This window comes from Lissotriton vulgaris, chromosome 1_1 (assembly GCF_964263255.1).
Source record: "Lissotriton vulgaris chromosome 1_1, aLisVul1.2, whole genome shotgun sequence".
Taxonomy (NCBI): Eukaryota; Metazoa; Chordata; class Amphibia; order Caudata; family Salamandridae; genus Lissotriton; species Lissotriton vulgaris.
This window is the reverse complement of record NC_141685.1, coordinates 405,034,463-405,046,888: the sequence shown is the minus strand read 5'-3', so window position 1 is coordinate 405,046,888 and position 12,426 is coordinate 405,034,463. Positions and strand designations below refer to the sequence as shown.

General features: G+C 42.0%; 1 protein-coding gene across 1 annotated transcript in view; it reads right to left on the bottom strand.

The window, feature by feature from the left end:
• Window positions 1-1,699: 1,699 nt before the first annotated feature.
• CYB5RL (cytochrome b5 reductase like) overlaps window positions 1,700-12,426 on the bottom strand; it is a 182,197-nt gene continuing 171,470 nt past the window's right edge. The window contains exons 6-7 of the mRNA XM_086952629.1: window positions 7,689-7,892; window positions 1,700-2,126 (exon numbers count right to left, since the gene is read on the bottom strand). Coding sequence (XP_086808755.1) covers window positions 1,923-2,126; window positions 7,689-7,892 — 408 coding nt within the window. The 3' untranslated portion in view covers window positions 1,700-1,922. The remainder of the gene's footprint in view (window positions 2,127-7,688; window positions 7,893-12,426) is intronic.

Below are 12,426 nucleotides of genomic sequence, written 5' to 3'. Positions count from 1 at the left end.
TTCATGGTGTCTGCGCTTAATCTTGGCGGCTGTCTTAGCTAGTCTGCGTGCAAAGGCCCTACCCGCGGGGATCACTTTGGTGGCAAAACTTAGTCTGCCATGCAAGCTTTGTATGTCTTCCAGGGATACTTTGTCCTGTCTCAGTACTGTCTGTATCTGTGAAGCCAGGTCGCTGACCTTGTCTGGTGGGAGCCTGGCTTCCCCTGCCCTGGTGTCGATCTCCACCCCCAGGAAAACTAATACTTGTGCCGGCCCAACTGTTTTCCCCGGAGCCAGGGGCACTCCTAGATGTTTTGTAACCTTTTGGAACTTTGCTAATGCCTCAGCGCAATCTGGGGAATCCTCCCTTCCTACAAACAGGAAATCATGTAAGTAGTGGGTCATGCTGTCCACTCCCTCTGTCGCTTGCAGTACCCACTGAATAAAAGTGCTGAATGCCTCAAAAAATACACACGAGATGGAGCACCCCATGGGCATGCACCTGTCATAGTAGTATTCCTGTCCTAACCTGAATCCCAGCAAATGGTGGCTGCTGGGGTGTACCGGCAGAAGGCGGAAGGCCAAATAAGGGACCTGGAAGGGGGAGGGGGGGGACTGGCTACAGCCGTTGCGGCTGGATGGGCCTGGTGGCATCCAAGGATGCGACCTGGCAGGAGAGGGGGCAGCAGACAAAGAGAGCGCGTGGGAGGAGGGGCCTCCCCTATATACCTATAACCCCGTCCCTCTCCACTGTCCCTCGCGCCGCCCACCCCTCCCGGATGAGCTGGCTGTCTGCATCCTCGGTGATACTACGGGGCCTGCCCTCCTATGGGGTCCCTTGCAGGGACCACGGGCATCCTGCAATAGCTCCAGGGAAGGTCATCCAGTGATTCTTCCTAAAAGTACAAAAGAAGGGAAAAATCAATTGAAAGCACTCAAGGCTATCAGCTGAGCAAAGAAAACAAATTAAACAAATGAACGTTTGAGCGGAAAAAGAAGCACCCTCAACTATCCTAATCAACCCTCCTGTACAATAGCTGATAGCAAGCAGCGACTCTCTCATTGGCTATACTGTGGGTATTGCAGTACGCATTTCATATATGAAAGCAAATCCTTGCGCCAACTGCTATTTTTCTTTGCAAAGGTATATATATATTTTTCAAACAATGGCCATAACTGTTGAGTGTTATATAAATGTTTTTTTTTAAATAATTGTACTGATATTAAATTTAAAGTAAAGGTGTAGGGATAAGAAGTACTGCCATCCAAGACTGCCACCTTTCTTGGAATCGCTATTTCCATTTTCCCCACCACTTTTGTTATTTTTACTCATTACTTTATATTCTGTCTCACTTTTTCGTGGTGTGGGATAGACACCAAAATAACTGAAGTGAGGACCATGCACAAGTAATAACCTTGAGTTTCAAAATAAAATTAATATTTATTTATTTTAAAAAACACAGATGACCAGTGTGATAAAATATTCAGGAAATAGACCTAGTGAAACAAAAAATGCAAATTTGAAAAATTGGCTGAAGAATACAGATAAAAAAAGGTGTCCACCTACAAATACTAAAATATGAAGCATGATTCTTTTTGTACTGCGAGGCTTTTCAGGCAGTCAGCCATGTCCTTAATAAATGTCAAGGAACCACATATGAGCACAAATGGTTTTGTTCGACAGGAGTTTATGTATTTTAACAATTAATACCACAGATTTTGGTTCTATCGATTTTTCTTTATTATTGGCGTGAAAGAATAGGTTTATTCAGTTCCAAAAATGATAGACAAAAATGGTTAAAAAGATAGCATTTATTTATTTTAAAAAACACTGATTACCAGTGTGATCAAATATTCAGGAAATAGACCTAGTGAAACAAAAAATGCAAATTTGAAAAATTGGCTGAAGAATACAGATAAAAAAAGGTGTCCACCTACAAATACTAAAATATGAAGCATGATTCTTCTTGTACTGCGAGGCTTTTCAGACAGTCAGCCATGTCCTTATTAAATATCAAGGAACCACATATGAGCACAAATGGTTTTGTTCGACAGGAGTCCATCACATGTCTGAGGAAGTCACAATTTATGCGGCCTAGATGTGTTCTTTCTCGATAGCTCCAGGGAAGGTCATCCAGTGATTCTTCCTAAAAGTACAAAAGAAGGGAAAATCAATTGAAAGCACTCAAGGCCATCAGCTGAGCAAAGAAAACAAGTTAAACAAATGAACGTTTGAGCGGAAAAGGAAGCACCCTCAACTATCCTAATCAACCCTCCGGTACAATAGCTGATAGCAAGCAGCGACTCTCTCATTGGCTATACTGTGGGTATTGCAGTACGCATTTCATATATGAAAGCAAATCCTTGCGCCAACTGCTATTTTTCTTTGCAAAGGTATATATATATTTTTCAAACAATGGCCATAACTGTTGCATGTTATATAAAGGTTTTTTTTTTTTAATTGTACTGATATTAAAATTAAAGTAAGGGTGTAGGGATAAGAAGTACTGCCATCCAAGACTGCCACCTTTCTTGGAATCGCTATTTCCATTTTCCCCACCACTTTTGTTGTTTTTACTCATTACTTTTTCATGGTGTGGAATAGACACCAAAATAACTGAAGTGAGGGTCATGCACAAGTAATAACCTTGAGTTTCAAAATAAAATTAACAATGTCCCTCAACAAATAAGCTAATAAAGAAACCAAAGGCCTTAATCGTGAATGCCCCATAGTCAGATGCGATGATCACATCTGATAAAATCTGACACGAATGTGTTCAGAAATAACTGGCTGAGATAATGATCACTTGTTCCAGGATGGACCCTCAAAAATGGGCCACAGCGTGCAGATTGTTGTACTTAATGCAACAAAATCCAGGTGTCCTATTATTTACCAGGTAGTTTCCCCCCAGTATAATCTGCTTTTTGCTCAAATATGCAGATATATGCAATAAATTATGCCCAACGATGTGCGGTAGCTGAAGTTATTGTATAAAAGGTTCTATTCACTGATGCGTGACAGAAGAAGTCACAGTGAGCAATGTAGTCGACAAAGTTAGGAAGGAGGTTGATGAATGTGAAGGAGTTACTCAGGGTCAATGCTTCATAGGCGTTTTTACTCCGTCTACTTATGAGTCAAAAGAGCATATGGCGTAAAACATTTCCTGTTTTTTTTGTGGGGAGTTTTATATAGCGCGACTAGACCCGAGACGAATGTATGACGTTACTACTCCATCAATTACCCCGCAGTAGGTTACAACGCTGACATTACATCGTCCGCGTTGTTACCACGCATGGCTTTACATCGCAAGTCGTTTCTACGACTTGCACTAGATGGCGAGCTGGACTTAGGAATAGTATAAATTACTATTCCTACTCCAATTAGTGCAATCAGCAAGGAATGTTGGATTTAAAATCCAACACATTCCCTGATATTGCGCGCCATCCAGCGCAAGTCGTAGAAACGACTTGCGATGTAATGCCATGCGTGGTAACAACACGGATGATGTAACGTCCACTTTGTAACCTACCCACGTGGTATTACCAGCGTTGTAAATGCTGTTTGCCCCCGAGACATCAGGTATCAGAGCGCTTTACATGAGCACCAATTGCGTTACAGAAGGACAAATTCATTTTTGTTAGGCGGAGGGAGATTAAATGATTTGCCCAGAATCACAGGATGTTGAGCGTTGTTGCCAAGACTCGAACCCGGTTCCCCAGCTTCAAGGTCGACCGCTCTAGCTGTAAGGCTACATCCTCTCCTCTGTTTACAGGGAAACATTCTGTGGCAAAATAGCATATTCCTTCAAACACTAAAAATTCTTGCACCATTCCTGGAAGCACTGTGTCCATAACTCTCAGGCTTTACACTTTAAAATGTTTGTTTGCAAACATGTGTGATCCTATAGGACAATTGGGAGGCAAACATACAGTATTTTATCAGTAACAAAGCACATTGATCTCATCGGTAGAACTGTGTGCCCTACATTCAGTGTGTGCCTAAACTACTGCATCATTATGCCGCACATGATATTGTGAGGCATGACAGTATGTTCTGTCAAAAATTGTCGTCTTTGTGTTTGAGAGGTATGATTACACCAACAGAGCAGTGGGATGTCCAGTTTTCAATACTGGACATTTTAAGTAAGTTTATGTAGAATCTGTCTCATAAAGGTATATGAAGGTGAAACCTTTTCATAGAGCAATATTTATTCTTTTCTGCAACTGACAGCGTCTATGAAGACAAAATGGCGGGGCAAGGAATTCAGAGTGACCAAACACAAAATTGTAATAATTTGATAAGCAAAAGGAAAGGTTAACTCTGTGGCCTCTTTTTAAGTTTCACCTGCACAGCACTTGCGCAGATCTTGTATTTAATATATCTTAAATGGGGGCTCGTATCAGTTCCCATAGCCGAATTACTGTGTTCATTCGCTTTTGTGTGGAACTTTTTTTGGTTAACTTCCCCTGGCTGCACGCATTTACAATACTTTTACTAAACCTGGTCACACTGTTTAAGCACCATTCACTGTCAAGATTAGATCTCTTACAACAGTTCACCCTTGTTTAATCCCCATTCACTGTCAAGATAAGATCTCTTCCCACGGAAAAGGCAGAGAGCTTCTAACAGTATGCTGGAATGCTTGATTTTTATTAGTTGTGTAAAGCAGTTGCTTTAGCCTTAGAACATTTGTGGCATTTCCTATTCATACCTCAGTATCATTCTTTGCCGTTCGTAGGCATTATCGGATTGATTTTTTCAACGTAATCTATTTGGTCATTATAATCAATCTCAAAATGTTGTAATAAACATTGCATGTTTAAAATAAAGGGGAGGAATATGACCCGAGGGAATTATTTGAGAGCACTTTATGGGGGGCGGACACAGTAACATAAAAAATGCTATCTTTGTGTGGGAACATGTTGGAGGTCTCACCTCGATGGTGCCCCCTCAACATATGGGATGCGACGGCCCTAACTGCGAAAGAAATAACTTGGTTTTCCCTGGGATATATAGTCGTAAAGCATAACATTGCAATGTCATGGAGGCATATGAACGGTCCTCGATACCGACTCGGTGACAGACATGAATTGGTGTATGCAAGCTGAAAGATCGTTTTTTGAGGGTAGAGGGTAGAGGTTGCCCGCAAAAATGGACCAAGATATGGGGGCATGGAACAAATATAGAGGGATGCTTTGTGTGCCGCTGACTGACCTTGAATAACAACGGGAATAAAGTAACTGGAGACATGTTGTCCATGTATTTTCAAAGCTGTAAAAACATGCAATACTGGTGTCAATTGTGTATATTCTGCATGTATGTGTAATAAAAAGATTTTGCCCCAAAAAATAATAATAAAGGGGAGAAGAATTGGCTTAAAGGTTCGAGTCTAAGCAAGGACATGCAACATCACGTTACATCATGTAATCGCCATGTGCCAAAAATGAATGTGTCCTCATGTAAAGCAATAACTTTGGGTCAAACCCTGTATGAAAAAAAGGTAATATACAAGAGCTATGCTATATTTTACTACTAAACAGGCAGCCACATGTGCAGTTACCTTGCAGACAACAGGTTAAGGATTTGAATGGTGCAGCAGGTGCAGCAGCACTGGGCCCAAAAGAGGTTAGAACTTACCTGAACACATAATATTGTTTATTTGACTACTAAACAAGGAGTCACAATAGCAGTTACTGTGAAGTTAAAATGTGCTTGATTTGAATGTTGCAGCAGCTGCTGTGGCACAAGGGCCAAACGCTAAATTTGACAACTAAATAAGACAGTCACAAGTGCATTTATCTAGCAGGCGATAGGGACGTGATTTGAAAGGTGCAGTAGCACAGGGGTCAAAAGGTGTCAGAATGCCTCAAAACTCCATATATTGCTATATGTAACTACTAAATAAGCAGTCACAAGTGCAGTTATCTTGCAGGCACTTGGATCATGATTTCAATGATGCAGCAGGCGCAGTGGCACCGGCCCAAAAGTTGTCAGAACTCCTCTAAACACATAATATTGGTATTACATCAATTAGTTATACTATATCCCTCTTTCTTTTCATTTTTCTAAATTTTGCTATTACCTACCCGCACTATACCACAAGTAACAGCACAATATATTGCCTTTTTCTACGTAAACAAGTCATAACACTTTCATTAACTTATATTGTACAACTACTCAGTAAGCTACATCTTACAACAAGAAACAGCTTATCATTAATCACATAGGCAAAACCAGGGAATGAGTAAGGGGTACATGTGGATGGATGGCGTCCAAACACTTTTATCATAGGGTGAACGCCGTCAACCCTGCAGAGAATTTGGGCCCCACTGAATAATGTGCTGAAATCGTCCCAGTGTAATTTCCAAACACCGGGACACTTTCAGCAGCGCCAGTACGTTGTCTGTTTTCCTTCTGCAACAAGCAACAACGTGCAGGCGGGATCAGGATGGGGCTTTCTTATTTAAGGCTCCTGCTGGAGTCTTAAATAGGCCAAATTTGAGGGGTCATCAGGCCTCCTTTTGTTCGAGACTCTTGGCTGGGAGCAGCCAGAAGCCTCACACCTGACACAAATGAAGCAGAGGGGAAACAAATGCTCACACCTTGTTAGCACTTCACACATACTTAAGAGAGGCAGCTTTTCACTTTGTTCAGTCCCTGTTTAGGAGATATGCATGCACTGTAAGAATTTCAGATGTGTTGATCTTTACCCAGTATTTACAACAAAACTAATTGCATTTATGTAGGGAAGTAAGCTTCTCCTGGAGAGTCGTTGAAATAATTTAAGTACCACTATTTTTTCTTATATAGCCCTATCATTCCAATGCAGGGTGTACATCAACACATGCATATTACATGTACAATAAATTATATGTTTGTAAATTAATGTACAGGATCAGTTACATACAACTGGGGCATTGCAAGGTGTAGAAGCCACATATCATCTTCCATAGCTCACTGTGCTATTATCCTCGCAATGCGCTCAAACGTACACATGATAGACCTGCTAAACCTATATGTGAGGGCTTTAGATCTGATGTCACTTCTTGTGATGTCACTTCCTGTAAAGTTGTGGCTTGTAATGCCACTTTCTATGTCAATTCCTGTGATGCCATGTGTAATGTCATGTGCTGTGATGTCGTGCACTGTGATGTAGCGGATCGATGTTGTGCGCCGTGATGTCGCATGCCCTGATGTCACTGGCATACTGCCTAACTAGATTAGTCCCCCCACTTCTTTTGTTTAGGACTATAATGCATTTACCAATGCTTGTTTTTATTTCTATCACCGTCAGGAAAGTAAACTTTGAAGGATAAAACCCGAAAAACGGCTCCCACTACCTATACACATCATGTGATAAATCATTATAGTTGGGAACGGCTGATAAGAGTAACCAAAACCCAGTTGTATTTTTAAGAAATGCTGAGGCAATTATATACGCCCAGGCTGCAACAGAAACATCTTCAGGGCATGTCTTAAGGTAGAGGTAAGAATTAAGCGGACTCCACAGCAAGAGCTTTGGATTAGTTAATGATAGAGAAGGGTGTTTGTGTCATCTGTGACGTAGGCGGCATAAAGCTGCCCATTTGATCCGATCTGATGCATGCCAGAGCAAATCAAACTCACTGACTCACAACACCCACGAGTCACGCAACGCAGACGCAAGGGGCTCGTCAGTGTACAGCAAGCACAACATAGGGTACTTTACCTTGCTCAGTGCATAAAAGATTTTAATATTCCAGAAAAGAGACTGGTCTTGAAGAAAAGGTTTCATGTAAATATGTTTACAATTCCTAAAGCATCCAACCAGGGTCACAAAGGTTTCGTCGTCTTCGTTGTCGGTGATGTGTTGCATGATGGGAAGCATTGGTGCAATCCCAGTGCCAGCCGCCAGCATTAGAAGCTGTCCATACTGAAAAGAAGGCAAAACAGGACTTCATTTAGGAGCTTTGTGTAGTGCTCGTGAGTCGTAAGCCAGCAGTTGTTATTAATAACACTTTCAATAAAACATCCATTCAACTTTCAACTTCAGTTCTTCATAGGAAGCGAAGCGCCAGTTATTTTATAGGAAGCAGACACATGTCTATGCTGATCTCCAGGTATAGGGGAAACCCATTAAACAACCCCAGTAGACAGCACCTGAATCAAACGTAAGACACTCATTTCGACAATCCTACAATTTGGGCTGTTTCCCCCCATATTTATTCCCCACAGGCACTGTAAGGTCATCTAGACCATCAGCCATCTTGAATTGGGAAGGCCTAAACAGAACAGCAGCTTGCATCAAACCTGCACTAAAAGACACTGACACCACATGCACCTGATGTTTTCAAACGGTATGCATGCCCTGTATGTGCTGTCACTGCCAGTCTTTTTCATCAAAGAGGGTGGTTGAGACAGGTGTTGTGTGTGGCAAAACTATGGTATAATAATGATAGGTGTTACATGGAAGACGGCCCTGGTCAAACAGGATTACTTTAGAAGCCATCCTAGAGTCATTAGATGATCATCCAACTACTATAGAAGTCATTTTCACGTCATCAGACATCATCAAGCTCTTGAAGTCATCAGCAAGGTTTAGAAACCTGAGCCTGATGACTTCAGAATGACTTGAAAATGACCATTTGATTACTTCATGAGATAAGAATCTTCCTGATGACTGAGAACGATTTGAAAATTAGTTTACGATTACGTCTTAAACTGAGATTATTCCAGTTGACTTCAGGATGATTTTAAAATGACTAATTACTTCAGATGCATTAACAAGATTAAATTGTCTCTGTCCACTATTTTGGTTGCATTTGAATCAGGAATGCTAAGCCTTTTGGTTGATGTAGGAGTTGCCTCTAATATCCAAATAAGAAAACAATTTGCTTCAGAAAAGTATGTCGAAGGTAAATTGCAGGGTGATATTTTTACTGTTTTTATTACATTTAAGTAGACCGGGACAAAAAAATAAAATGTGTGAGTGCAAGTGTATTTAACAGCAATAAAAGTTAGTAAATACTGATAATTGGGGTATGCTTATTTCTTGGGAAAAAAATTAATAGATTTACAAGTAATTTTCAATTGTGGAGTGTTGTAGCAGAAAATGCCTTGCAGCATCATCCACCAGCAGCTGCATACATTGCGATTCTAATACAAATAATGTTTCTTGTTCAAAGGGACCCTAAAAACGTACAGCAAACTTGGTACATCGACTACCAAGACAAGCGCACTGGAAAGCTAGCTAGTCAACTTTCAAAAGTTCATTGATCTATGCAGATATTAAACAAGTAATAAAGAGGTGAATTTAGGTGTACATAGTATTAATGACCTCAACTGATGATCTGGGAGAAGGACCTTCGCACTTGCCAATGTTTCAGCTCACAGAGAGAGATTTCGAAATATATCTGGAGAATGCATTTTCCCATTGACATGCATTGAAACAGAGGTAATTTTAGGTGAGAGACAAGTAAAATAAAGAAAAAAAATGTAATTCGAGAATCAGGAATTTCCCACTTGAATTCGATCTGCTGGCATGTTTGGGCTTTTGCCTGCAATATTACAAAATCTTTTCACATTCAAAATTAATCAGAGTCAAAATAATGAGCCCTTCGTTGTCACTAAAATGTACTCGATGGAAAGGGTTGCTTGAAGAGTCCAATACTGAACCTGAAGTAGAACACCAGGGGCTGTATTACACAAAGTGCCCCAGAGGCATAACAGGCGTTTGCGCCCCCTTTGCGCACACCCGTGACCATTGGTATAACAAAAGGGGCCTCAGACGTGTGCGCGGACCCTTACGTAATACCACTAGTGCTGGTGCACATAAAGCACAAGTGCTATCGTCAGAGGGCATTCTCGCACAAACAAGACTACATCTAGGATTAAGAAATGTGTGTAAACACGCGTATGGCTGAGGAGAGCAGATGAATCATTTGAATGGTTATACTAACAGTGTGTGCTCGAGTGCCATATTTTCTGCCTAGAAACTCCATGGCTTTGGCACTGTTCAAATTAACAGCATGGAGAAGAAACACTGTTGACTTCTCTGTGGCGCATGCCTTGTAGAGATCCTTCTTGGAAGGAAGAAGAAAGAAATATCAGTAACTTATGTAGCTTCTGTATGATTCTGCAAAGGAGTATTGTTTGCACATTTGTGTAGCAAAAGGAGTAGCTGAGCACGAGTTAACTTCCCCCCCCCCCCCCCCCCCCCCCTCCTCCCCCCGGCTCCATTTCACATCACTGGTAACAAAGGTCTCAAGAAGGGCAGGTTTAGACCAGTGGTTAATTTGTAAAAAAAAAAGTGCCGGGGCTCTCATCAGGAGGCAGCTTGCACTAGCCCATTTCTCCTGTTAGCGCTGCCTAAAACTGAAGCAACTACTAATCATGAAAGTTGGGAAAGGGTGTGGCGTAATGGGCAGAGCTGCCGACTTGGGAGCTGGAGAACCAGGTTCGAGTCTCAGCGTCAGTTCAACACCCTGTGATACTGGCCGAATCACTTAATCTGCCATAAATGAATGTGCCCTTAACTGGTGCCCATGAAAAGCACCAGTGTTGATGATTGTCAGTGCTGGGCATCGGAAACCACTGGCTCAAATTAAGACCTGGTTTAGACACATAGACCAGTTGCTGGCACGTGATACCGAGGACCTAGGTTTTGACTGCTGTCTCAATGACAGCTTACAGTATGCTTGAAAACGATATATGGCTTGGTATAATTAAAATTTACTGAACAAATACAGCCATACATGTTAGGTGGCTGACAACATTTAGACATCCATACTAATATAATAAAGAGAGAGCCCAAAACTTTGAGGCGGGTAATCTCAGGAATCACAGCACCAATCACAACACCCAATACGGCGTTGGAAAGGGCAGTTGCAGCAGAAGGACATAGGCTATGCAGACGCCCACCATATACATTTAAAAGGTCAAAGAACAGTGCCAGCAAAGTAGTCCCTTGTGGGCGTGTCTGCGTTGTGCTGTGGGCGTGTGCTGGGGGCGTGACAAACGCTGGGGGCGTGTGGTACGTTCCGCCCTTCATGCCATGTCTCATATTGTGTGCTAATCCCACCCTTCTCCCTTTAAATACCCCTGCACCCCATAATCATAACCCACCCTTACTCCTTAAAATACCCAAACACCCTTAAACACTAACCCATCTCAACCCTATAAATATACCTTGTACCCCAAAACCCAAACCTATCTCTAAACCCTAAAAATACCCCTGTGCCCCCAAACCTAGCCTTGAACCCTATAAATACCCCTGGACCTCAAAACCCAAACCTACCCCTACCCCTGAACCCTAAAAATACCCCTGTACCCCAAAACCCAAACCTAGCCCTGAACCCTAAAAATACCACTGTACTTAAAAACCCAAACTACCCCTGAACCCTATAAATACCCCTGCACCTCAAAACCCAAACCTACCCCTACCCTGAACCCTAAAAATACCACTGTACCCCAAAACCCAAACATAGCCCTGAACCCTAAAATACCACTGTACCCAAAAACCCAAACTACCCCTGAACCCTAAAATACCCCTGTACCCCAAAACCCAAACCTAGCCCTGAACTCTTAAAATACCCCTGTACCCCAAAACCCAAACCTACCCCATTAACCCTAAAAATACCCCTGTACCCCAAAACCCAAACCTACCCCATAACCCTAAAAATAACCCTGTACCCCAAAACCCAAACCTACCCCTGAACCCTAAAATACCCCTGTACCCCAAAACCCAAACCTAGCCCTGAACCCTAAAAATACCACTGTACCCCAAAACTCAAACCTAGCCCTGAACCCTTAAAATTCCCCTGTAGCCCAAAACTCAAACCTAGCCCTGAACCCTTAAAATTCCCCTGTACCCCAAAACCCAAACCTACCCCTGAACCCTAAAAATACCCCTATACCCCAAAACTAGCCCTGAACCCTAAAAATACCCCTGTACCCCAAAACCCATACCTACCTCTAAACCCTAAAACTAACCCTGTACCCCATAACCCAAAACTATATCTGAACCCTTAAAATACCCAAACACCCCAAAACATATACCTCAGTACCCCAAAACATATACCCCTATACCCATACTTACCTTATCCAAACATAAAAAAAAAACATGCTTTTACCATTCATGCATTTACAACGAATTTCGATGTAAATGTATGCGTGGTAAAAGCATATAAAATGTAATGCCATGCGTTATAATGACATTGCGGAGTCATGGTACTTTCGTTATGAAAGTATGCGGAGTGATGGTATGCGGAAAGAAAGTTGCGGAATAATGGGTGTTTACCCTCCCCCGGTAAGTACATTGGTGGCACGGCGGCCCACATCTCCAGCAACATACTCATATTTTTTCACCACCCATTTGAAAAATGCACAGGTCTCTTTCATTGATGGCCAGCACCGACATATACTTTTAGACACACCTCCCGACACAAGTTCTAGAATTGCGAACTTTA